Genomic DNA, 24,258 nt, shown 5'->3' with positions numbered 1-24,258 from the left:
GAAAGAAAGAAAGAAAGAGAAAGAAAGAAAGAAAGAAATTTCACTGTTTTAAAGGTTCGATAGCTCTTTTTAAGCAGACCCAGACACAAGAATTGAAGTTTTTAGGCACTTGTGTGTCTGTGACAGGGTAGCCAATGTGGTGACTTCAGACCAGAATGCAGGAAGGAAAACACACAGGCAGTACTGCAGGGCAAAAAGACGCTAAACACTGCTCACAGAGCAAAAATAAAACAGGTACACAAAAACAAAATACTGTGATCTGGCTGGGCAGTAGCCTTCACTGATCACACTGATCGTACTTATTCTTTTTTTTGTTTGTTTTTTAATTTTTTGACACACCTCTCTCGCTCTTGCTCGCTCCTCTGAACACCCACCTAGAGCAGGGAGAACTGCAGGCTGTTATATTAGTGACTGAGGGATTAGCTAGCTATCAATTATCTGATAATCTCTCGGCCACAATCTGCACAGGTTTTCTAATGCGGATGGGCCTTCCCATCCACGCTGTAAAACAATAACAAAACATACGGCTTTGCCATCATATTTATAAATACATCATCATAATAATAATAATACAAAACAAATACAACATAATAAATTATGCAGGGCTCCTCCTGCCACAGTGCTGTTTTTATTATTTACAGAAAATAAAAGAAATGAGAAACAAAACACAAACCTAACTCCCACATAGAGTATTAACTAAACTTTTTTATTTTCACAGGTCTAACTAAAATTGGACAGCTAAGCCGTTTACCAATTACAAAAACTTTACAAGCTCACACAAACAAAAAGGTTTTACACTCTACCTTTTATGAACCACCATTCATAGCGTCTCCTCCTATTTACATTATTCTATGTCTGTATAATAAACTTTGTCACTGTCACACAAATAATGAAAAAACACAGTATAAAACATACAGTTACTGTTATTTTCGCAGATAATATAAAATAAACAGAATGAATATATACAGTAAAACACAAATTATTGTACAGGGGATGTTTAGTTTATATATATATATATATATAATATATATAATATCTATCTATCATTTTACATATACTTCTATAACATATTTCTAAAGTTTAGAATATCACAACATTAATTACGTATATGTATTGGATGTTTTTGTTGTCCTTTTGAAGTAGAACATTCAAATAGTAAATGTTTTTGTTGGCGCTCTGGAAATGTGGGTGTGTGAGTGACAGCTGCAACACCAATCAAAGCCACTCTCTTCAAAGCGAACAGCCTATCAATCAAGCTGTGTTAGTAAATATAGACTGGTCTGGCAGGATTGCAAAGGGCTTGGCTGTTTCTATACAGTGTGGTACAGTTTAGTGGCGGAATGACGTAGTTACATAGCTAAGAAGGGACACATAGTGCAAAATCGAACGTGGCCGATGACTGCTACCCAAACACCACTAGGGGAATCGTGCAGCCGATGGAGGCTGCAAAGGGGTTAAATTGCTGAGTTACCAAAAGTCATCAGGATGTGGTGTTGGAAACAGAAAAGGATATTTCCATTGGTTAACTGTGATATTTTCAGACCGATGCCAGTTTGTTCTTTAAGCTTCACATTGTGACAAAAAAAATGTAAATCTTTTGCTTGTGAAGCCAGTGTTTTATAGGAAGCACTGAACATGTTTTATAAAAGGCTTTCTTGCACCTCACTATTTTTCAGAGAAGAAAATCACTGTTGATGCTTTGGGAGGAATACGAATGAGCTGTATGTGGAATAAGTATTTCTGTTTGCTTTGCTGTGCTCCATGACTACTGTATCAGGGAAATAAACACTCCTTGTTTTAAGCACAGTGCAACTCTGTTCAGAAGTTTTGGGTGTAACTGTTTAACTTACTGCACAGGAGTTGTAACAGGCATATAATATTACTTTAAAAGTGCATGTGTGTGTGATTTACTAAGACTTTCTAAACAGTGTTTCTTTAATTCTGTGTGTTCCACTTGGTAAAAATAGTCCTACCACTAACTCGCTGTTTATGAAACCACTCAGAAATACATCTTTTGAAGAAGCAATGTCAGGATTTGTGGTCAGCTTGCTTATTTAAATAATTTCTTGGGTGAAATAAATGCAAATCAGGGTTTTTAGTTTTATGATAAATGCCTTTTATACTTACAAGGCACATTTTTATCCTATAGTAGAATGTTGTTCAGCAAGCCTAACCATGTTTTTTTTTTGTTTGTTTTTTTACCCAAAGGGAAAGAATTTGCTTATTAACAAAATCTTAGAGGTTATTATCAGTATTGTGCATGTTTAAACTCAATTAGGTAGCTGCCAACCCCATATCTGCTTGGCAAGGAATTTGGAACCATGTAACGGGAAGGACTGTAACAAAGGGTACATTCTGACCTTCGAAGGTTCGGAACACATTACCGAAGGTTTATTAATTGAAAATCCTATTGTCTTACAGGTAATCCATATAAATAGAATAAAACATTAACATGTAGTTTAAAAATATGTTATGTAGAATAGTAATCATGTTTTTATCAGTTACATAAAAATACACATTTATGTACATGTAATTGATGCTGCTTGCGATTTACTCCTAGTAGTGTTGGACAATGATGCAATTTTCTGTTATTGATTTATCAGCTGATAAATCATCATGATTTATTGTTTTGAATATATATAATATATATGTGTGTACATACATACATACATACATACATACTATAACATTTCTTGTAACATGTCTTGTTATTGCTGGGTACCCCGATGTATCTTTTATAATATTTATTCCCCTGGTCCCACCCCAGTCTGTTGAAAATAAATGCAAATTTTCTCAAACGTAACATAGCTCAACAAAATATTTCCGACTGGGTGAACATCTTTTTGCAAACTGTCGATTAAATGACAGGTTTATCTGTTTTTTGTCTTTTTTTTCTGTATCTTTCTGAAACGCGTTTCTTGGGCACCGTCTGCCTCTGTGCTGTGACCTTTCAACTATGGTTTGTTTATTTTTTTTCGAATTCCTTTTTTAAAGGGGCGGTGCTTTAGCCTACTCCAGTGCTCAGTTTTTGAAATAAAAATTATTAGTGTTAGCATATATTTTATGTTTCATACGTATTCTACCACTTCTCTTATGTCTGTACACTAGGTATTCAGTACATGTTTTATTGAATTTTTTATTATTTTTTTATTTTTTTAAATTTAGTCGTTGCCAATTAGTTTTTATTATTCTCTCCCCAATTTGAAATGCCCAATTATTTTTAGGCTCAGCCCATCGTTACCACCCCTGCGCTGACCCGGGAGGGGCGAAGATGAAAACATGCTGTCCTCTGAAGCGTGTGCCGTCAGCTGTCCGCTTCTTTACACTCTGCAGACTCGCCGTGCAGCCGCCAGAGCTACAGCGTCGGAGGACAACGCAGCTCTGGGCAGCTTACAGGCAAGCCCGCAGGCGCCCGGCCAGACTACAGGGGTGTCGCTGGTGCGCAGTGAGCCGAGGACACCCTGGCCGACCTAACCCTCCCTTCCCCCGGACAACGCTCAGCCAATTGAGCGCCGCCCCCTGGGAGCTCCCGTCCACGGTCAGCTGTGGAATAGCCTGGACTCGAACCGACGACGTCCAGGCTGTAGAGCACATCCTGCACTCTAGCGAGTGCTTTTACTGGATGTGCCACTCGGGAGCCTAGGCTGACGGTTATTTTGAACTTGTTTGACCAATTCGGGATTTGTTCTGTATGAGAAAAGAAAGCATATATGGAGCTGATTGAGATATTAAAACCACACAACGTTAGATAGAGAGACAAAAAAGTGCAACTAATAAAGCCACTATCTTCAGAGCAAACAGCTTGTCAATCAAGCTGTGTAAGTAAACAGACAAGACTGGCAGGTTCGCAAAGGGCTTGACTGTCTCTCTACAAACTTTGGTGCAGTTTAATGATAGAATACTGTAGTTATACAGTGAAGAAGAGACATCTAGCATGAAATCGAACATGTCCAAGACCACTAGGGGAATCGAACATGTCTAAAACCACTAGGGCAGGGTTTCTCAGTCTATTCCAGTCTGGGACCCCCTTTTTTCTGAGTGTGAACAGAAAATAAAATTTAAACATACAGCTATATTTAACCAAATGTATGATTTCAAAACATTTAATTCACACACTTTAAAGGTACATTGGCAGTCAAAGACTAATTTAGTAATCTACACATTTTCAACTTAAAAAACATTAAAATGCAGAAACACACTATATCCTACCTTTTCAGTGTGATGGGTGCACCTGCTTTTCAGACGAGGCTCTATGCTAGTAATACACATTCGCAGATCATCAACATTGAGAAGGTTAAGGTATTTGCCTTTTGATTTTGCAACCAGATTTGAAAATGCCAACTCACAAAGGTATGTCGTGTTATGGCACAAGCACTTTCATGGCTTTGTATACTAGTTCTGTGTATTCCATGCGCAGAGAACCACAAATCACAAAGTAACTGTTTTGGAAAAGTGAGCTTCAGGGTAATATCGCATGATAAATCCACAAGCTTGTCCTGTACTGCTGGGAGCAAGGCAGCATTTTTAACGGCATCTTCTGCAAATCGGTTTCTTATCCAAAGGCTACCTATTGCTGTAACTTGATGAAAATAATGCCGCAGCTGGTTTTGTAGGCCTTGCAAATGCAACAGGATGTTGTCCTTTTATGTTCAACTCACAGAATAAATTATCTCTGAAATCTGCCATCAGAGAGAACATTTAAAAACTGGCATCCTGCACATGTGAATACCAAATATTACGCTTTTGAATGAATGCTTCGACCTTGTCATACATAAAAAGAAAGTTTGTATCACGTCTTGTAGGCATTTGTTGAGCTGAGTGAGCCGATCAAACACATCCACGAGATAAGCAAGCATTCCAAGACACTGTGAAGCTTGGAGAAGTCCAGCATAAGGATATTGTTGTTTCTTGTCTCAGCGCAACAGACATGTCAAAACCTTCCCGTGGGAAAGCCATCGTACTTCAGTATGAAACAGCAATTGCTGATGTTCTGAATTCTCATTTCTTCACAAAGCATGGAAAACAAGCATGCATTAGTTGGTCAACCTTTGATGAAGTTCACCACTTTTACAGCCTTATCAAGCACATTTGTGAAGATCAGCAAGCATATTCTTAGCAGCTAAAGCTTCATGATGTATTGAACAATGAGTCCAAGTAGCATTGTGTGCAACATGCTGAATTTGAGTCACCAGACCACTGTTCTTTCCTGTCATAGCTCTGGTACCATCAGTACATACACCAATACACTTCTCCCAGTCCAGCCCAGCATCTTTAACTGTCTCAGAAAAAGTGTCATGGATGCTTTCCAGAATAGCTCGACCTGAAAGTGGATGACAAAACAATGCATCTTCCTGCATGGATCTGTCGTAAATGTATCTTACAGAAGCAAAGCGCTGAGCAGCCCCTCGCACATCAGTTGATTCATCTGGTTGGACAGCAGAAAAGTCACTGTTTTTCACTTTAATGCAAAGCTGTTCACAAACAAAAGCAGCCATTTCATGAATGCGCTGTGCAACCAAATTGCTTGAAAGGGGTATATAACTTAATTTACTTGCGGAATCAGGCCCCAGCATAATGGTTGCCATGTCAATGCCACATGGCGCTATGGTGATTCAGCAATGGTGTGGGGCTTACTGCTGTCCATAAAGCCACCATGTAGGATGCACAGAGAGCTTTAGTATTCACACTGCTTGCTTGAAAAATGACATACTGTTTTGCGGGTTAGTCACGGATCCAACATATGTAAACCCCAGCTCAATATATTTTTCATTATATTTCTGACTTTTTGCTTTTGAAGTATGACTTCCATGCTCACATTCCTCACTGGCCATCTTAGAAGCAGGCTTTTTCAAAAAACGATCTATATTATTACACAATGTAGTTCACTAAAACTGAAACTCATCCACAAAAAAGCTTTGTAAAATGGTCACTTAGTTTATTACGTTTTCATATGAGAGTAACCCTGTGTTTCATTGATTGACTCCTCTTTTATGGTTACCAGAATAATCGGTGAGAAATGTCAAGGAAAGGACCACAGTTCTAAAGAGACTCACGTTCATCCTTCACAATTTAGCACGTAACCTCCAAAAATGGCAGTGTATCTGTAACTAAGTAACTTTTGGTGACATAAAGATACAGACAGGACCCACAGATATGAAGGAAGGAAGACGAAGTAAGAACATACAACTTAACAGTAATATAGGGAGGGCATGCTGTTTTTGTAAGTCGATGTGCATAAAGGTAGTATTTAATAAAAAAAATAAGTTGAATCTACCAAATCCTTTGCAACCCCCTACAGACATCCGCGTGAACCCCTGCACTAGGGGAAGTCAAACATGTCCAGGACAACTAGGGCAATTGAACATCTCCAGGACCACTAGGGCAATACCACATGTTCAGGACCACTAGGGGAATCAAACATAGCCGATGGAGGCTATAAATGGGTTCTTAACATTTACATAATATTATTACTACATTGTATATACAGGTCTTTGATAAATCCTGGTTCAATCCAGGATTCATAGAGGCTACTACTAGGAGTATTTAGTATAAAAAGTATAATGCAGGGTAACTTGTAACAGTGTGATTCATCCAGTTATTCTGTCATTGGATTTAAGAGATTCCGAAATTAAATACAAGGTGGGGAAAAACCACCCTGTAAGCCTCAACATTTATATAAAGTATAAATAATGAAAATTACATTTGTTACAGGAACATACTCCTTACCATGCAGGGTAAAATAAACTAGGTCCAAAATTAAAATGAGTGATTTGGCAGGAGGATTTTACATTTTCATAAAGCACACATGAAGAATTACATTTTTATAAACTAATTTATCACTGCACGTCTCAGGCTGTTTGGTCATTGGTCATTCTAAAAATGATAGAGCACAATATTACAGGAAAACAAAAAGTATATGGGCACAGGTGGGTGTGTTGGCAATATACAATGTGGTTTGGTTGGTTTAAAAAAAAAATATATATATATATATATATATTCTGTTCCCTTGAGACATCCTTTCCAGACTCTGAAATTAAGCCTTTGTTAAAGAAATGTTTTTATAATATTCCCTTTTAAAGTTTTTTTTTTCTTTTCTGATTTTTAGGAACGTGGACCCCCTTCAATCCAGTGACAGTCAGATCAATCATTTGTAAGATTTTTATTATGCCTAAATGTACATGCTTAAAAAAAACTGTTAATATAATCAATGGTTATTTAACAAACCACACATTGCTATTTTTTTTTTCTTTTTCCAACCTCTACCTCTTTTTGTGATCAATATATATGTGTATCCTTGAACACTCAACCACTTATTTAATTTTGTTTTGGTGTAGCCAAGGTACAGTAAACAACTTATTTACAAAAAAAAGCAGCAAAATGAAAAAGTAAAATTATTGTAGTTAAAAAAGTGTTTCAAATAGGACAGAGTAGTATATACTGTCCGACATTGACTGCAGTCACATTACGGCGACTGTATTTGTTTACTGTAATAACTTGACAGACTCTGCACTGAAGTGTGGCTCTACACATTGAAATAACTACTACTGGGTTGGTTTTTTTAAGAAATCTACTGACCTGATCAATAAATCCCCCTATTGACATGACTTCCCTCAGCACTACATTGCATTGCACTTATTGCAAGCAATACCAGTTGAGCTCTGAGGTGCCAGTGAACAATTCTGTTTTTGTTCTTGAAAACAGACATTTTCCTTTTTAAAAAGGTTTTGTTCTAACTCCTGCTTTCCATATATATATCTTTTTTTAAAAAGCATCTTTGTTTTTATTTTTGAAGGCTGCAAAATACACGTTTTATGTGCAAAGGGTACACTCGCCAATTTTTATTTTATTTTATATTTTTTATTTTTTAACTGCATTGTATTTTTCCCTGTATGTTAAAGCAGTCAGAAAAAAATCAATCTTTTCTTTAGCCATGTTTGACAGGGACAACAAAGGTGGAGTGAATTTTAATGAATTTGCCGGTGTATGGAAATATATCACTGACTGGCAAAACATCTTCCGAACATACGACCGAGACAACTCTGGGCTGATCGACAAAAATGAACTCAAGCAAGCACTGACTGGGTTTGGTGAGCAAAGTATGCTTTGGTTTTTGCTTGTACTAAGATCAATTAACTGTGCTCTTATCATGCTAGCTATTCAGGGTAGCTAGGTTGTTGACAGCCAAGCAAAGTGACAACACTAACTATAGAAATACATTTCTGTTACTTGTAAGATGATATTATTTTTTTGCAGTATAGCTCTTTTATGAAGACAATTTTGTCTCTGTCGTACTTGGGCAATCTTTTGACATTACTGTAAACTTACTCCCATCTGGTGGTTTTCTTCCTTCATATAGACACACACACACACACACACACACACACACACACACACACACACACACACACACACACAATGCCTTGGTGGAAAGTCCAGTTATTAGGATCTTAAATGATTTTGAGACACAGCCAAAGGATTTCTTTCCAACAATGTTATTTTACCTGTTTGCAAAGAAGTTAACCAATGTAAAATATGTAACCTTCATATATATTAAAATTCACACACTGAATCCCTTCTCTGGTTTAAAAAGATAAACCAAGACCTTATTCTAATTCTTCTTCTTAGTATTTTGCAGTAGCCTACCGTAACCTATCCTACACAGTTAACCCTTTGTCAGCGGCACCTTACGTGATTAATAGTTGTTAGATTACCTTTATTTTGATACCAAGCAGGTCCCAGTATTACTCAGGAAATTGGATTAATCCTTCTATAAAGTGTACTTAATACATTTTTGGAATCGTTTTTCACCCAATTCTGCCATGTTGACTTGCAGAATCAATGGCTGAGAGGCTATCAATGTGCCACCATTATAACAGCTTTATTTGAATTGCCGTTCTTTATTTTTGGAGGTTTTGAGCCTTTAACGCAATTTCATATCATGCAACTTCATTATTAATGTGACTTCATATTGAATCACAGGTATGTGTTGAAATACTACATTTTACATGTTAAGTTTCCATATACAATGTAATATTTGTTTATAGTTGATAGCATGATAGAGTCATTTTAAGTAAACCGTGTTTATGCCCCTTGCATGTTGTTGTTGTTGTTTACCAGATATTTAGTAAGGGATATGAGTAATGAAAAATAGACAATCAAATCCCCACTCAAGTCTTTCTGTAAATGATTTGTTGCATCCATAATTTGTGCCAATACTTTACATAGAAGTACATGGACTAATTCAAATGTTTAAAATATTTCTATATTTATTGAGTTCAGTATTAAGGAGGGTTTATAGAATTAACAGGCAAGTCTATGCAAATTGTGATGTGGAGAAATATGTATTTGCAATATTAACTTTGATACTGTGCTTAAATGAAGGAAACTACCATAATGCCAAATGGCAGCATTTATCATGGCATGCGATAGTCAGTGCAACTAATGATGACAATTTTTCTTCCTTGATTTTAAGGTTATCGTCTTACCGATCAGTTCTATGATGTTCTCATTCAGAAGTTTGACAGACAGAGAAAGGGGCAGGTGGCTTTTGATGACTTTGTTCAGTGTTGTATTGTACTGCAGGTAAGGAAACACATCTTGGTTTATAGGAGATTGTATATACTGTCAGGTAGTGCATGCTTTTTTAAAGTGGCTGTCTGTGTCCCTGACAAGACGGGGAGACTCCGTTGATCATTGGTTCTGTATCATGTGATTTAATCTCTTGAGATTATAAATTAACTTGTTTTAAAGCAAAGTTAGCACAAAAATATGAGATTTTTTTTTTTTTTTTTTTGTTCAGCACTTTGAATAGAAAACCCCCATTATAACATTGCTATGCACACTTGGAAAAGGCTTTTCCAGAAACTAAAATCAGTCTGTTTGCATTTGAATTGCTGCGAAATCTAAATCTGAGACAAAGCTTCCCTTTTATTTTGTGTTTTTCATAAAACAAATGTTCAGTTGTCCAAATTAATGTTGCATTCTTTTCCAGAAACTTTGAATGAAAGTGTAATCCTATAAATTCACTCCTAAACAAGCATGTTTTTTTGGGAATGTTGAAAAACAGTTGTAACATATTTCGACAACTAAGGCATGCTGTGGAATCTTTACATATCGCTCTGATAAATTCAGTTATTTAACAAGTATTCTTAACAGGCAAGAGAACATTAACATGTATATGATCAACATTGTGTGTTTCAGAGGTTCACAGATGTATTCAGAAGATATGATACAGATCAAGATGGCTGGATTCAAGTATCATATGAACAATATTTATCCATGGTCTTCAATGTTCTATAGAACAAACAATAAATACTGGGACCAATGATTGAGTGGGATGCCAAATCTGAAATGTTCACCATGTTTATAGCACCTATCTAAGGAATGAAGTATATGGAAGATATATATATATATATATGTATATATATATATTTTTTTTTAATTAAGTAACAAGTACATTTTTAAAAGACGAATGTCAGCACTTGATGGCATGTACATTTGCATTAGAATTTGCATGCAAATGTGTTTGCAGCATCCAACATTAGACTACAATATTAAGACTTATCTCTTCTGGCAAAGGTTTACAGATAAATACTGTGAAAGTAGATTTTAGGTAAAATCCCTGCTTTTATAGTTAGTTGTCACAGTTTAACCTATTTATATATTCTATGAAACTAACAATTTTTATACCATGAACGCTTTTAACACTAGAACCGCCATGTGGGTCAATATGGCCCATTTTGGATTTAAAATGTTATTACTCTTCCATTGTAAATCGTATATGTGTGTCAGTTTTTAACTTTTCCTAAATATATGAATGAAATATCCAGACAGCGTTTGATAGCCAGAATTGCAAAATTATTAAGTAATAAACAGTTCTACCTAGAACCACCATGTGGGTCAATGTGACCCATGCATTATAATACATGTCTTGTGTTATATTTTTTTTTATATAATGCAAGATAATTCTTATATATATATATATATTTTTGTAAATGCAGCAAACAAGACATGCCTCCTCCTAGCACATGTGTTTTTTTTATTTCAAGCCTCTCTTTGTTTGTAGACTGATTACAAGACAGAGATTGCTATGGTTGTGGATTTGTCAAGATGCAAACTCAGTGAAAGCCTAGTTGCTTATTTTTCAATGTACCTGGGAGACAACAATCCTTCGTTTTGTTCCACAAATGCAACTGGGAATATATCAGAAGGAAATATTTAATCTTGAAAGTAGTCATTTTGATTGGAATACAGCAAGCTGCACTCAGATGCACACAGCAAACTGAAATGACAGTTAGGATAACAACTTATGTGCCTAATATGAAATGTATGTTATATATTCTTTTTTTAAATTACAAACAAAAAACACACATTTCGGTTTTACAGGTTTGTATGTACCAGTTTACACAACAGTGTTCAATGGAACTGCGTCTGTGTTTACAACACAGCCCCTGGATGCAGGCATTCAACTGGCAGACGCGTATGCTCCTCCATAGAGTACAATGCAGCCGTCGTACTGGAAGTAGTGTTATGTACTGTATTCCTTTGAATTTAAGATGCAACCCAATGATATTATATCATTCATTGAAAAGACAAAACACTGATCCTTTTTTTAGTTTTATTTCAATAGATCAGAAAAATGTGTTCCGAAGGAATTGCACATGTTCTCTGATTTGTTTAAAAATCCTGGAAATTGTTTTCGGTCATTTGCAGCCATCGAACAGAAAAAAGGGATGAACAACAGTAAGATAATTGTGACAAACCGAAAAAATCCAATCACAGGCCTTGAATATGGGTCAGCTGCAGCAAACAAGGAATAGTTAGTAAAAAGGGGATCCCATCACAAAACAAATAATATCACAGAACAGCGTCTCTTAATACTTGTGATTGTATACCTTCATCTGTAAAATGCTTCAATAGTGGAGTTATTTCACTGAGTTATTTTGATGCTCCTATTACATCATAGCATTCCTGTGGTTGTTCTTCCAGGGTGTGTTTCAAAGGCTATCTTCTGCCATTTCGCTTAGCCGCTTAGGATCACTTGTATCCTGCTAGAACCTGTCTTCACTTGTGCTGGTTTCTTCAAAAGTACCCTAAAAGATCAAATCCATGTTTTCCAGAATCCAGCTTCTCTGTGGCAAGACTGTCATTTTCAGTTACTCAGATTTCACCATTGTTCGTAATACAATGCGTTATTTATGTATTCCTGGTTTTTGGCATTACCAACATCACCTATTCATTTTTCATATTACTGTGATGTTTTGATTGCAGCACATTCCTTAGCACTCTGTTACAAGTCCTTCCAAAAAAATCCACAATCCTGCACCTCCTGTAGGCGTTACTTGTATCCCATAGTGGAGATGCCCAGGTCTTGTCTGGGCATGCAGTCACTTTCTTCAGTGTCTTCCTGCACAGTCCCATACACTGAAACACTGGCGTTGAGAAGAGCCAGTCTTCCTTTCACCTGGGATCAATTTCCCATCACTCTATGATTTCACAACTCTTAATGACCCCTGGGGCTTGGTCCTGTTGAGTTTTACCTCCGAACTTGTTGTCTAACCCAGCCTGCTGGTGCTTTAAGAAAATCATAAAAGTTAAAATGCAGAGAATTAGTTGAATTATTTGAATGTATTCAGAGGCATGAAATAACTAGAAATGGAAATTTTTCTCACCAAAAATCTAACAAAAAGTAAAATGGGAATGTGACAAAGGTCAGATATATTCAGGTTTAAAAACACTGGCAATAAAAAGGTTAATGGACTGGACCCCACCTGAAATGGAACTAAATTAACACGTTTAAAGAAATCTGATAAATATAACTGTACCCAACTATAAAGACCTTATGGCAAAACTTGTGTGTCAGTGGTATGGCAATAGTTTAAAGCAATGTGGCAATGATAGGGTTCTTTTTACTGGATAACACTAATCACTATGTAACACAATTTTTGTTCCTGGGTAGTAAGTGTTATTTCCTAATTGCTTATGCCTCAAAAGTATAGAAAATGGCTATTATTCCCCACAAACTTTGTCTTTTCGTTCACATAAAATCAGAAAAAAACAACATATGAATCCAAATTAACATGTATTTATACTAAAGTAATACAAAAATGACTACAAAAGATTTAGAAGCGAGTAGTTTTTCGAGATTTACGATTATACTGTAAATCACTTTCACGAATCAGCCCCCAAATGTAGTCTCCCATCATGTTCTCATTATACTGTCCTTGGTAGCGGCGTTCAAAGTCCAGTATATCCTGGTGGAAGCGCTCGCCTTGCTCCTCCGAGTACACTCCCATGTTCTCCTTGAATTTATCAAGATGAGCATCAAGGATATGGACTTTGAGGGACATCCTACAGCCCATTGTGCCGTAGTTCTTCACCAGAGTCTCAACCAGCTCCACATAGTTTTTGGCCTTGTGATTGCCCAGGAAGCCCCAAACTACTGCGACAAAGCTGTTCCAAGCCGCTTTCTCCTTACTAGTGAGCTTCTTGGGGAATTCATTGCACTCCAGGATCTTCTTTATCTGTGGTCCGACGAAGACACCGGCTTTGACCTTTGCCTCAGACAGCTTAGGGAAGAAGTCTTGAAGGTACTTGAAGGCTGCCGACTCCTTATCTAGAGCTCTGACAAATTATTTCATAAGGCCCAATTTGATGTGCAGTGGTGGCATCAGCACCTTCCGGGGGTCCACCAGTGGCTCCCACTTGACGTTGTTCCTCCCCACAGAGAACTCGGTCCGCTGTGGCCAGTCCCGCCTGTGGTAGTGCGCCTTGGTGTCCCTGCTGTCCCAAAGGCAAAGATAGCAGGGAAACTTGGTAAAACCGCCTTGGAGACCCATCAGGAATGCCACTTTTGCAGCCTCTTGATGCCATCAAAGAAAAATGCAGATATGTATCCACTTAGGCAGCTGGAACTAAACTGAACTGGTGGGCTTAAGGCCCCTGTATTTATACTACTATTTATATTACTGGAAAGTTCTAGAAGTTACTCCAAGTTTACTCAGCACTGAATCTATCTGGAATGTTCTGGAAAATAGGTAAATTTCAAAATATCACTGTCCTGGTCACAAAAGCAAAGTTTGTGGGGAATAATAGCCATTTTCTATACTTTTGAGGCATAAGCAATTAGGAAATAACACTTACTACCCAGGAACCAAAAAAAATTTGTTACACTGTGTACTGTATGTCAGGATATCGGAGAATACAGCTGTTTATCAAACATTAGGACAGTAATTCAAAGTGTACTGTCTCTATGCATCTGGAATTTTTAAATGTTACTCAACCTTTATTTTAGGAAGCTTACAGTAAGGTATAATGCATGCTACTTACAGCGAGGATAACCAGGTGGTCGTGGGTTGCTGGCACTGCTCCCAAAGGAAGAATGGAAGTTGTGAATAGTTTCTTGTAAAATCTGCCTTTCTCTGCCCTATAAAAAGAGACATCACACTTATGATACATTTTGCCATGAACCCAGATTGTTTCTTCTTTTAAAAGTATTTTATTAAATGATCATTTTTGTTTGATAAATGATGATGCCTATGACAGGGACAGCCATCCATAACTTCAAAAACACTCAACCACAGACCTTAAGGTAAAATCGTTCAACTTATAGAGACAGGATTTTTTAGATCACTTTAAAACACTGGGGAATTACCTTGGTGAAATGCATTAAGTGGTTTTAGTATCTTGAAAGTTATTGCCAAGGTATCTATACTGACTGGCAAACTCACTCGGTGTAAGTACAATTTAGTGATTTTATTTTGGTGTGAGCTTTCTACTTAATATATTGTTGTTTAAATAAATGTGATTCACTGGAATACATTAACTGCCCAACATGTTGCTCATCCAACAGCTGAATGAGGTGTCATTCAATTGCTGTTTTTAATAAGCGTTTGATTGAACCGAGTGCCTTCCTCTGACATTCACCACATTGCAAGTATTTGAGATTTAAGGCATACCTTTCCAGCATTTAACTCTGAGATAGCTGCTAAGATTTGCTGTCTTGGCCCATCTGTTTTTATACCCAGCTCCTTCAAATCCCCATCACTGAGTGTGAGGAATGCTTCCATGTCCACCTGCAGAAACAAATAACCAAGCACCCTATAACCAAGCCATTATTATAACAAATACTTTACAAAAATAAAATAAAGTGTTGTTGAAAATATGTTTAAATAAGGAATCAAGTCATCCAATTTATAAGGACTGGTGTAACTTGAAACAAGATGGAACTCAAACTTGTACCCTTCATGCAGAAAGAGTGGCGGAGAAGGTTATGAATCTGTATGATGGAGTTGGTTATGTTTGTTCCAGTTACATATTGATTACTACATGTTGGAGACTCAATGGCACCTGTTTCAATAACCTCCTCTAAAAATAAAAAAAGCACATAAACCTGGGGCAGGGGTGACCAGAAAAAGTCTTGCATTTATAAAATAAAATACAGAATATTCCTACAAGATTTATCCTATTGCGACTCAAAAGATTTATGTTAATTAGTTTTCATTTTCCTTTGAATTATTGTAAATTGAGACCCAAATAAATCAACTCCTAAATTTTGGGAAACAGTAATAACCAATGGAAGAAATCTAAATTATAACATAGGGTCTCAAATGGATAATAACAAGAAAGAGGTGAGGTGCAACCCAACTGCAGATACATGTATTTACCTAATGTTCTTGTCTTTGATACATATTAAACACCAAATGAAAATAAACAATGTTGTGAGACTTCAGCTGGGAGTTCATGACGTCATGTTCTTGTTTAAACAGCGAAATGCCCCACGTGATTTTAGAAAGCAGTTCTGAGACTCGTGCTTTATTTTATATCTACACTAACATTTTGTTATCTCAGTTCAAATTGACACAACATATTTTCTGCAACATTTATGTATCTGTTAATAATACTACTGAGTGAAGCCCTGTTCAGATCTACATAACGATTTGGACAAATGAATGAATCTGCCACTTACCAAAATGAGGCCTTCACAGAAAACAGAACACATTGTTGAGAAGATTGCAGAAAGACAGCACAGGAAGAAAGCAGAGGAAGAACCAGAGCAGAAAGAAAGATAAGTGCTTTGATGATAGGTGCCAAGAAATCAAACATGAATATACTGTATTTACATTTTTACAATAGTCAATGAGAAAAACACCATTTAAGGAATTATGTTGGCAATTTTAATGACTCGCTAAAAAATGAGAATTGGAAACAGACAAAAAGAGAATGCATGTGTTAAGGACTTTAGAAAAGAACAGAAAGTCCACAGCATAGTTCTCTAATACAAAATCTAACCTCCTGCTCTTCAAATATTGGTTGGTATTTCTCTAGAGAAAGCTTCTTTAGGATCCCAGAGAGTTCATCTATAACAAAAAAAACACAGTTGGATAACTTCAGATGAACATATGGTCGCTGAGTAAAATGCACCGCATAAAACACATTTTCTCTCTCAAGTTCTTTTATGCTTCTTCGGTGGTCCGAAGTTTAGGTGTTCAGTTAGACTTTAGGTTAACATTTGACACACACATCTCTACAGTGGTGAAGGCAGGGTTCTTCCACCTAAAGAAAATCTCTAGAATCTGTCCTTTCCTGTCTCCAAGGGATGCTGAGATCCTTGCCCTTTTTGCTGGTCTTCCTGCTTGCTCTATCAATCATATACAGTACAAAGTGTAGCAGCTAGAATCTTGACAGGCACCAGATGGACTGAACACATTACTCCTGTTTCAGCGCGTTTCCATTGGTTACCTGTCTGTTCCCGTGTCACTTTCAAGATTCTGCTGCTTACATACAAGCCCCTACATGGTCAGGGTCCTTCTTACATCATGGACCTTCTTAGTCCAGACATCCCTGGGAGACAGCTCAGGTCTTCCATTTCTGGACTTCTTAAATGCAAATTCTACTTCAGTTTCTCAGTTTAAAACTTCTCTCAAAATGCACCTCTTTTTGGCTGTCTGCTCTTCTTATTCCTAGGTTTTTAGATTTGTTACCTCATTTTTATGCTTACATTGTTTATCAATGCATTTGGGAAATTCTGCTTTTTTTTTGTTTGTTTTTAAGTTTACAATGTTTATAAATTAATTTGTATCTTGGACATTTTAATTGTGCAGCGCCTTGGGACACTTAGATGTGAATGGTGCTAGATTTAAATTAAAGTTATTATTATTATTATTATTATTATTATTATTATTATTATTATTATTATTATTATTATTATTTATGAATTAGGCTCATAGCAGGGTTATTAGAAACTATAAAACTATAAAAAAAAGAACATGGACTTGGTTTGTAAGGGTGTGAAAGGTCCGAGCCTACCCCCACCCTCAAATCAGAAACCCAGAGGTATTTAAAACGACGGAAAAAACGTCACTAGTAGCGTTCACAGGTATAAATGTTTATGCTGTTATTTTGCACTGGATACTGCACACAAATTACCAATGATTAACACAGACTAGCAGGAAAGACACAGCATTATATAATCCCCAACCCTGCCTACTCCAAACAGGATTAATTATTGAATGAACATTTGCACCTGGGATGATTTTATACAAAAATAAATTATTTAACATTCAGACTTTTACAATAAAACATGTTTCTTCTCGTGTATAGGTATTTGTTTAACCTGTATACGTACCGTCTTTGTTTACAAACGATCGTTAAACTATTATATTGTTTACGTATAATCACTGTCATTATTATTCTTTAGTCGTTAACTATTACCAGTAAAGACTGAAAATTAGCATTATCCCTTCTAGTGGAAGATTACCGAGCATATGGCAATAACAAAACACTTGTTCCACATGTATAGCTATGGTAACTTCATTAATGGAAGCACCCTAATCTAATATACCGTCATATATCAAATACAGTTGATCAACAGCATGCACATTACATGACCAGACTGCACCCAGCTACCTCCAGACCCTCATCTCTCCCTACACCCCCACTCGACCTCTCCGCTCCGCCTGCACTAGAAGACTGGCTCTACCTCCGCTACGCTCCCCTGCCTCCAGAGCCCGCTCCTTCTCTACCCTTGTTCCGCAGTGGTGGAATGACCTTCCTACAGATGTCAGGACTGCCCAGTCCCTGACCACATTCCGGCGCCTCCTTAAGACTCACCTCTTCAAACAGCACCTGTAGAACTCCTCTGTTTGTATCCTGGGACACTATCACCCTTCATTTAAATGTGCTTTATTTTGCTCTTATCTGCCCCCTATTTTACTGCATTTAATCCTGTACTTCAGAATACTGTAATCTGCCAAGTGTTTAACCTGTAGTATTTTGTACTTAATCATATCCTAATGTAACTATCATTATTTAATTATATCCTGATGTAACTATCACTTTTATCTGCTGTATTATTGAATTGTGGTTTGTCACACTTGAACAAAAATGATTGTATTTCTTGCTCTTATTGTATTACTTGTATTGTAACACTTGAAATGTATTTGCTTGCGATTGTAAGTCGCCCTGGATAAGGGCGTCTGCTAAGAAATAAAAAATAATAATGATAATAATAATAATAATAATAATAATAATAATAATAATAATAATGATAAACCCATGGCTCTATCGCCAGCAGAATAACAATCACAATAATAAATCACAATAACAGGTAATTTAATATTACAGTGAGGGTCTGTCCGTAATATCTCTGTAATTGTGTAGAAATGGTAAACAACTTGGTAAACAAAACAAAAAAAAAATTCATTACATTCAAGTCTCCCCTAACCCTTCTTTGTTTTAGGTTTCCACAACCTATTTTCATAACTCATATAGGGTCAACCCTAGGGTTAGTCTAGTTGCTGTTCAATGGACTCTTCACATTGTGTTTTTTGCAGTGTTCTATGTGCAGTCTCATGATTATACAACCACATTACAACATTTTTAATGGTTACTTCATTCTTGAAATTAAGTGCAGACACATTTTTTAATTGTACCTATATTATTTGTTTACTGATTTTTTTTTTTTTTTGCAACAGTATCATCCTGGAAAATGAACGGTAACAATTCTGTGCAATTTTGGCTGTTACCTAATGTACATGTTACCTGCTGGAAAACATAGAGTACAACCCAATATGGGATATATTGGTAAAATTTGTTGGTATTTCAAGGAGTTAAGTCCATGATCTACACAATTTAAAATACAATTACAAGTTATATTTTACACAGTGCGAATCACATGGTCCAAGGCTATGTTTAAAAGCCTTTCCATCTCCAATTACTTCCATCTGGAATCAGCTCATTTGGCAGTACAGCTAAGGACATCTAAAATGTTGCCTATCTGTAAAACAGTGATGGAACTAGAGCCGGTAATCATTGAAGAATGGTCATGCATCCATCGATACACAACAATTTAAACACATAGCCACCCAATTCGAGGCTTCAATTAACCTTTTCAGAATGGCACTTGGTGACCTTTTCAAGCATGTCTGTTTTGTTAGTCCTGGTAAAGGCTACTGAGGGGCTGAATGGTGACCCTAAAAGCCAGTATTTAGTGCTATGTTACCTTCGTCAGTGATGGTGCCACTGCTTGAGCCTCCACTGCTCTTGGAGCGTTGATTGGAGGAGGAGGAGGAGGATAAGAAGGAATCTGCATGGGGGCCTTTAGGAGTGGGGGAGGGTGAAGGGGTCAGCGTGGGAGAGGTGCTCTTGGACGTGGAGGAGGTCCCAGACTGAGGCCTCTTACTGGTGTCTGATTTCTACAAAATGAAGGACATTTACGATTACCTCAATGCTGTAAAACAATGTATGTTACCAACAGGAAAAATAAATCCCAGATGAACATCATTCTAATATTATTAACTTGCTGGATATCTGTCTAAAGAGTCAGTAACCCATTGATATAAGTTATATCAATACATGAGAGATGCATTGCAACTTGCTGAGCTCTTTCCTATCATTCTGGATCACTTGAAACAGCTTTTAGTACTTTTTCGGGATTATGGACAGTTTTAGGCAATTCAGATCTATCCATCTCTCTATTAGTATTTATTTATCCATTTTTATTTACATTTTTGTAAAATACCAGTTAGGTTAACATTTATGGCGATCACAGGAAATAAAGACCATCCTAAATGTCCATCAAATACAGCTCCCTGAAGCTCGCCATGGATTTTCAAAATGTAATTACTGTGTTCTGTATCCTATATATATATATATATATATATATATATATATATATATATATATATATATATATATATATATATATATATAGTGCCTTGCAAAAGTATTCAGACCCCGGACCAATTCTCTCATATTACTGAATTACAAATGGTACATTGAAATTTCGTTCTGTTTGATATTTTATTTTAAAACACTGAAACTCAAAATCAATTATTGTAAGGTGACATTGGTTTTATGTTGAGAAATATTTTTAAGAAAAATAAAAAACTGAAATATCTTGCTTGCATAAGTATTCAACCCCCACACATTAATATTTGGTAGAGCCACCTTTTGCTGCAATTAAGTTTAAGTCTTTTGGGGTAAGTATGTGCCAGCTTTGCACAGTGTCGGAGTGATTTTGGCCCATTCTTCTTGGCAGATTTGCTCCAGGTTGTTCAGGTTGGTTGGACGACGCTTGTGGACCGCAATTTTCAAATAGTGCCACAGATTCTCAATGGGATTGAGATCAGGACTTTGACTGGGCAACTGTAGGACATTCACCTTTAAGTTCTTGAGCCACTCCAATGTTGCTTTGGCCTTGTGCTTGGGATCATTGTCCTGCTGAAAAGGTGAATTTCCTCCCAAGCTTCAGTTTTTTAGCGGACTGAAGCAGGTTCTCTTGCAGTATTTCCCTGTATTTTGCTCCATCCATTCTTCCTTCAATTTTAACAAGATGCTGATGAGAAGCATCCCCACAGCATTATTATTATTATTTGTTTATTTAGTAAACGCCTTTATCCAAGGCGACTTACAGAGACTAGGGTGTGTGAACTATGCATCAGCTGCAGAGTCACTTACAACTACGTCTCACCCAAAAGACGGAGCACAAGGAGGTTAAGTGACTTGCTCAGGGTCACATAATGAGTCAGTGGATGCGGTTGGATTTGACCTGGGGACCTTCTGGTTACAAGTCCTTTTCTTTAACCACTGGTCCCCACAGCCTCCTAGCATGATGCTGCCACCACCATACTTCACTGTAGGGATGGTGTGTCTTGAGGCATGGGCAGTGTTAGGTTTGCGCCACACATAGCGCTTTGAGTTTTAGCCAGAAAGCTCTATCTTAGTCTCATCTGACCACAAAACCTTTTCCCACATCGCAGCTGGGTCACTCTCATGCTTTCTGGCAAACTCCAGATGTGCTTTCAGATTCTACTTTTTGAGTAACGGCTTCTTTCTTGCCACCCTCCCATACAGGCCAGTGTTATGCAGAGCTCTTAATATGGCTGACTGGTGCACCATTACTCCACTCCCAGCCACTGAACTCTGTAGCTCCTTCAAAGTGATTGTTGGCCTCTCTGTGGCTTCTCTCACAAGTCTCCTTCTTGTTTGAGCGCTGAGTTTTGAGGGACTGCCTTTTCTTGGCAGTGCCTGGGTGGTATGATGCAGCTTCCACTTCCTGATTATTGATCCAACTGTGCTCACTGGGATACCCAAACACTTGGATATTATTTTGTACCCTTTCCCTAATCTATGCATTTGTATTACTTTATCTCTAACTTCTGTAGAATGCTCTTTGGTCTTCATTTTCCTTCAGATTCACAGCCTGACCAATGATCCTTCAACAGTGGGGTTTTTATCCAGAAAATGTGACAGCAACGTTAATGGTTCACAGGTGGAGGCCAATGGTAAGGTAATTGTGTCCTCGTTAGGGCAATTTCTTTCATCGGTGTAAACTGGGAGCTTCCACAGCAAAGGGGTTGAATACTTATGCAAGCAAGATACAGTGCCTTGCGAAAGTATTCGGCCCCCTTGAACTTTGCGACCTTTTGCCACATTTCAGGCTTCAAACATAAAGATATGAAACTGTAATTTTTTGTGAAGAATCAACAACAAGTGGGACACAATCATGAAGTGGAACGAAATTTATTGGATATTTCAAACTTTTTTAACAAATAAAAAACTGAAAAATTGGGCGTGCAAAATTATTCAGCCCCCTTAAGTTAATACTTTGTAGCGCCACCTTTTGCTGCGATTACAGCTGTAAGTCGCTTGGGGTATGTCTCTATCAGTTTTGCACATCGAGAGACTGAAATTTTTGCCCATTCCTCCTTGCAAAACAGCTCGAGCTCAGTGAGGTTGGATGGAGAGCATTTGTGAACAGCAGTTTTCAGTTCTTTCCACAGATTCTCGATTGGATTCAGGTCTGGACTTTGACTTGGCCATTCTAACACCTGGATATGTTTATTTGTGAACCATTCCATTGTAGATTTTGCTTTATGTTTTGGATCATTGTCTTGTTGGAAGACAAATCTCCGTCCCAGTCTCAGGTCTTTTGCAGACTCCATCAGGTTTTCTTCCAGAATGGTCCTGTATTTGGCTCCATCCATCTTCCCATCAATTTTAACCATCTTCCCTGTCCCTGCTGAAGAAAAGCAGGCCCAAACCATGATGCTGCCACCACCATGTTTGACAGTGGGGATGGTGTGTTCAGGGTGATGAGCTGTGTTGCTTTTACGCCAAACATAACGTTTTGCATTGTTGCCAAAAAGTTCGATTTTGGTTTCATCTGACCAGAGCACCTTCTTCCACATGTTTGGTGTGTCTCCCAGGTGGCTTGTGGCAAACTGTAAACGACACTTTTTATGGATATCTTTAAGAAATGGCTTTCTTCTTGCCACTCTTCCATAAAGGCCAGATTTGTGCAGTATACGACTGATTGTTGTCCTATGGACAGAGTCTCCCACCTCAGTTGTAGATCTCTGCAGTTCATCCAGAGTGATCATGGGCCTCTTGGCTGCATCTCTGATCAGTCTTCTCCTTGTATGAGCTGAAAGTTTAGAGGGACGGCCAGGTCCTGGTAGATTTGCAGTGGTCTGATACTCCTTCCATTTCAATATTATCGCTTGCACAGTGCTCCTTGGGATGTTTAAAGCTTGGGAAATCTTTTTGTATCCAAATCCGGCTTTAAACTTCTCCACAACAGTATCTTGGACCTGCCTGGTGTGTTCCTTGTTCTTCATGATGCTCTCTGCGCTTTAAACGGACCTCTGAGACTATCACAGTGCAGGTGCATTTATACGGAGACTTGATTACACACAGGTGGATTCTATTTATCATCATTAGTCATTTAGGTCAACATTGGATCATTCAGAGATCCTCACTGAACTTCTGGAGAGAGTTTGCTGCACTGAAAGTAAAGGGGCTGAATAATTTTGCACGCCCAATTTTTCAGTTTTTTATTTGTTAAAAAAGTTTGAAATATCCAATAAATTTCGTTCCACTTCATGATTGTGTCCCACTTGTTGTTGATTCTTCACAAAAAATTACAGTTTCATATCTTTATGTTTGAAGCCTGAAATGTGGCAAAAGGTCGCAAAGTTCAAGAGGGCCGAATACTTTCGCAAGGCACTGTATTTCAGTTTTTTATTTTTCTTAAAAATATTTCCCAACATAAAACCAATGTCACCTTACAATAATTGATTTTGAGTTTCAGTGTTTTAAAATAAAATATCAAACAGAACGAAATTTCAATGTACCATTTGTAATTCAGTAATATGAGAGAATTGGTCAGGGGTCTGAATACTTTTGCAAGGCACTGTATATATAGATTTAGTCAAATATTTTAAATATAGATATCAAACAAAATCACAGAAAATGTAAACAAAAATACAGATTAAGGAATCATGGTAAGTTTTCAGTATGAAACGTGACACACTGCTGCATCTTATTCTACCCTTGTGCAGTACATAATTGAAGTCCTCAATTAAGATTCAGACCCTGGTTATTTCACAACAATAGCCCCCCCCATCTACACTGAGAATTCCACCCCACTCCCCCTGTTCTGGGTGATACCTTTTCACTGTGACAGCTGCTGCCCACTAAGCTGTGGGTACCATGCAGGCTGGGCAAGTTGATATCTGGAACAGTGGGAGTCTGGCTGTCCAAGGTGGGAGTTTTCTGTTCCGACAAACTCGCTGCTTTCTTTCTTTGGGCTGCAATCTGGGACAGGACACTGTCAGCACTGCCACCTGGGAAAGAGTGAGAGAGCAGCACTATTTTAGAACATATGCTCTCTGCACAATGGCAGCATACAGTCTATATAGAAGTTCACAACCCAGGTCAAAATTCACCAAATTATAAAGATATATACAGCTACAG

At 37.5% G+C, this 24,258-nt stretch overlaps 2 protein-coding genes across 4 annotated transcripts in view; one reads left to right on the top strand and one right to left on the bottom strand.

Moving 5' to 3' along the window:
- LOC117399565 (programmed cell death protein 6-like) overlaps positions 1–10,922 on the top strand; it is a 22,715-nt gene extending 11,793 nt beyond the window's left edge. The window contains exons 3-6 of one of the 2 annotated variants that reach the window (XM_033998841.3): positions 7,106–7,150; positions 7,929–8,087; positions 9,473–9,582; positions 10,201–10,922. In XM_033998841.3, coding sequence (XP_033854732.1) covers positions 7,106–7,150; positions 7,929–8,087; positions 9,473–9,582; positions 10,201–10,299 — 413 coding nt within the window. In that variant the 3' untranslated portion in view covers positions 10,300–10,922. Of the gene's footprint in view, positions 1–7,105; positions 7,151–7,928; positions 8,097–9,472; positions 9,583–10,200 lie in introns of both variants that reach the window. The other variant, XM_033998840.3, reaches the window with a different exon arrangement.
- Positions 10,923–10,985: 63 nt separating this feature from the next.
- Positions 10,986–24,258, bottom strand: part of LOC117399240 (ankyrin repeat and SAM domain-containing protein 6-like) — a 29,926-nt gene continuing 16,653 nt past the window's right edge. The window contains exons 11-16 of one of the 2 annotated variants that reach the window (XM_033998304.3): positions 23,953–24,128; positions 19,502–19,694; positions 16,291–16,358; positions 14,958–15,074; positions 14,329–14,425; positions 10,986–12,573 (exon numbers count right to left, since the gene is read on the bottom strand). In XM_033998304.3, the coding sequence (XP_033854195.3) occupies positions 12,536–12,573; positions 14,329–14,425; positions 14,958–15,074; positions 16,291–16,358; positions 19,502–19,694; positions 23,953–24,128 (689 nt within the window). In that variant the 3' untranslated portion in view covers positions 10,986–12,535. Of the gene's footprint in view, positions 12,574–14,328; positions 14,426–14,957; positions 15,075–15,967; positions 16,359–19,501; positions 19,695–23,952; positions 24,129–24,258 lie in introns of those variants that run through there. The other variant, XR_009328508.1, reaches the window with a different exon arrangement.

The sequence above is a fragment of the Acipenser ruthenus genome, chromosome 4, assembly GCF_902713425.1.
Source record: "Acipenser ruthenus chromosome 4, fAciRut3.2 maternal haplotype, whole genome shotgun sequence".
NCBI lineage: Eukaryota > Metazoa > Chordata > Actinopteri > Acipenseriformes > Acipenseridae > Acipenser > Acipenser ruthenus.
Note: the sequence above shows the minus strand (reverse complement) of the source record. Positions and strands in the feature narration are given on the sequence as shown.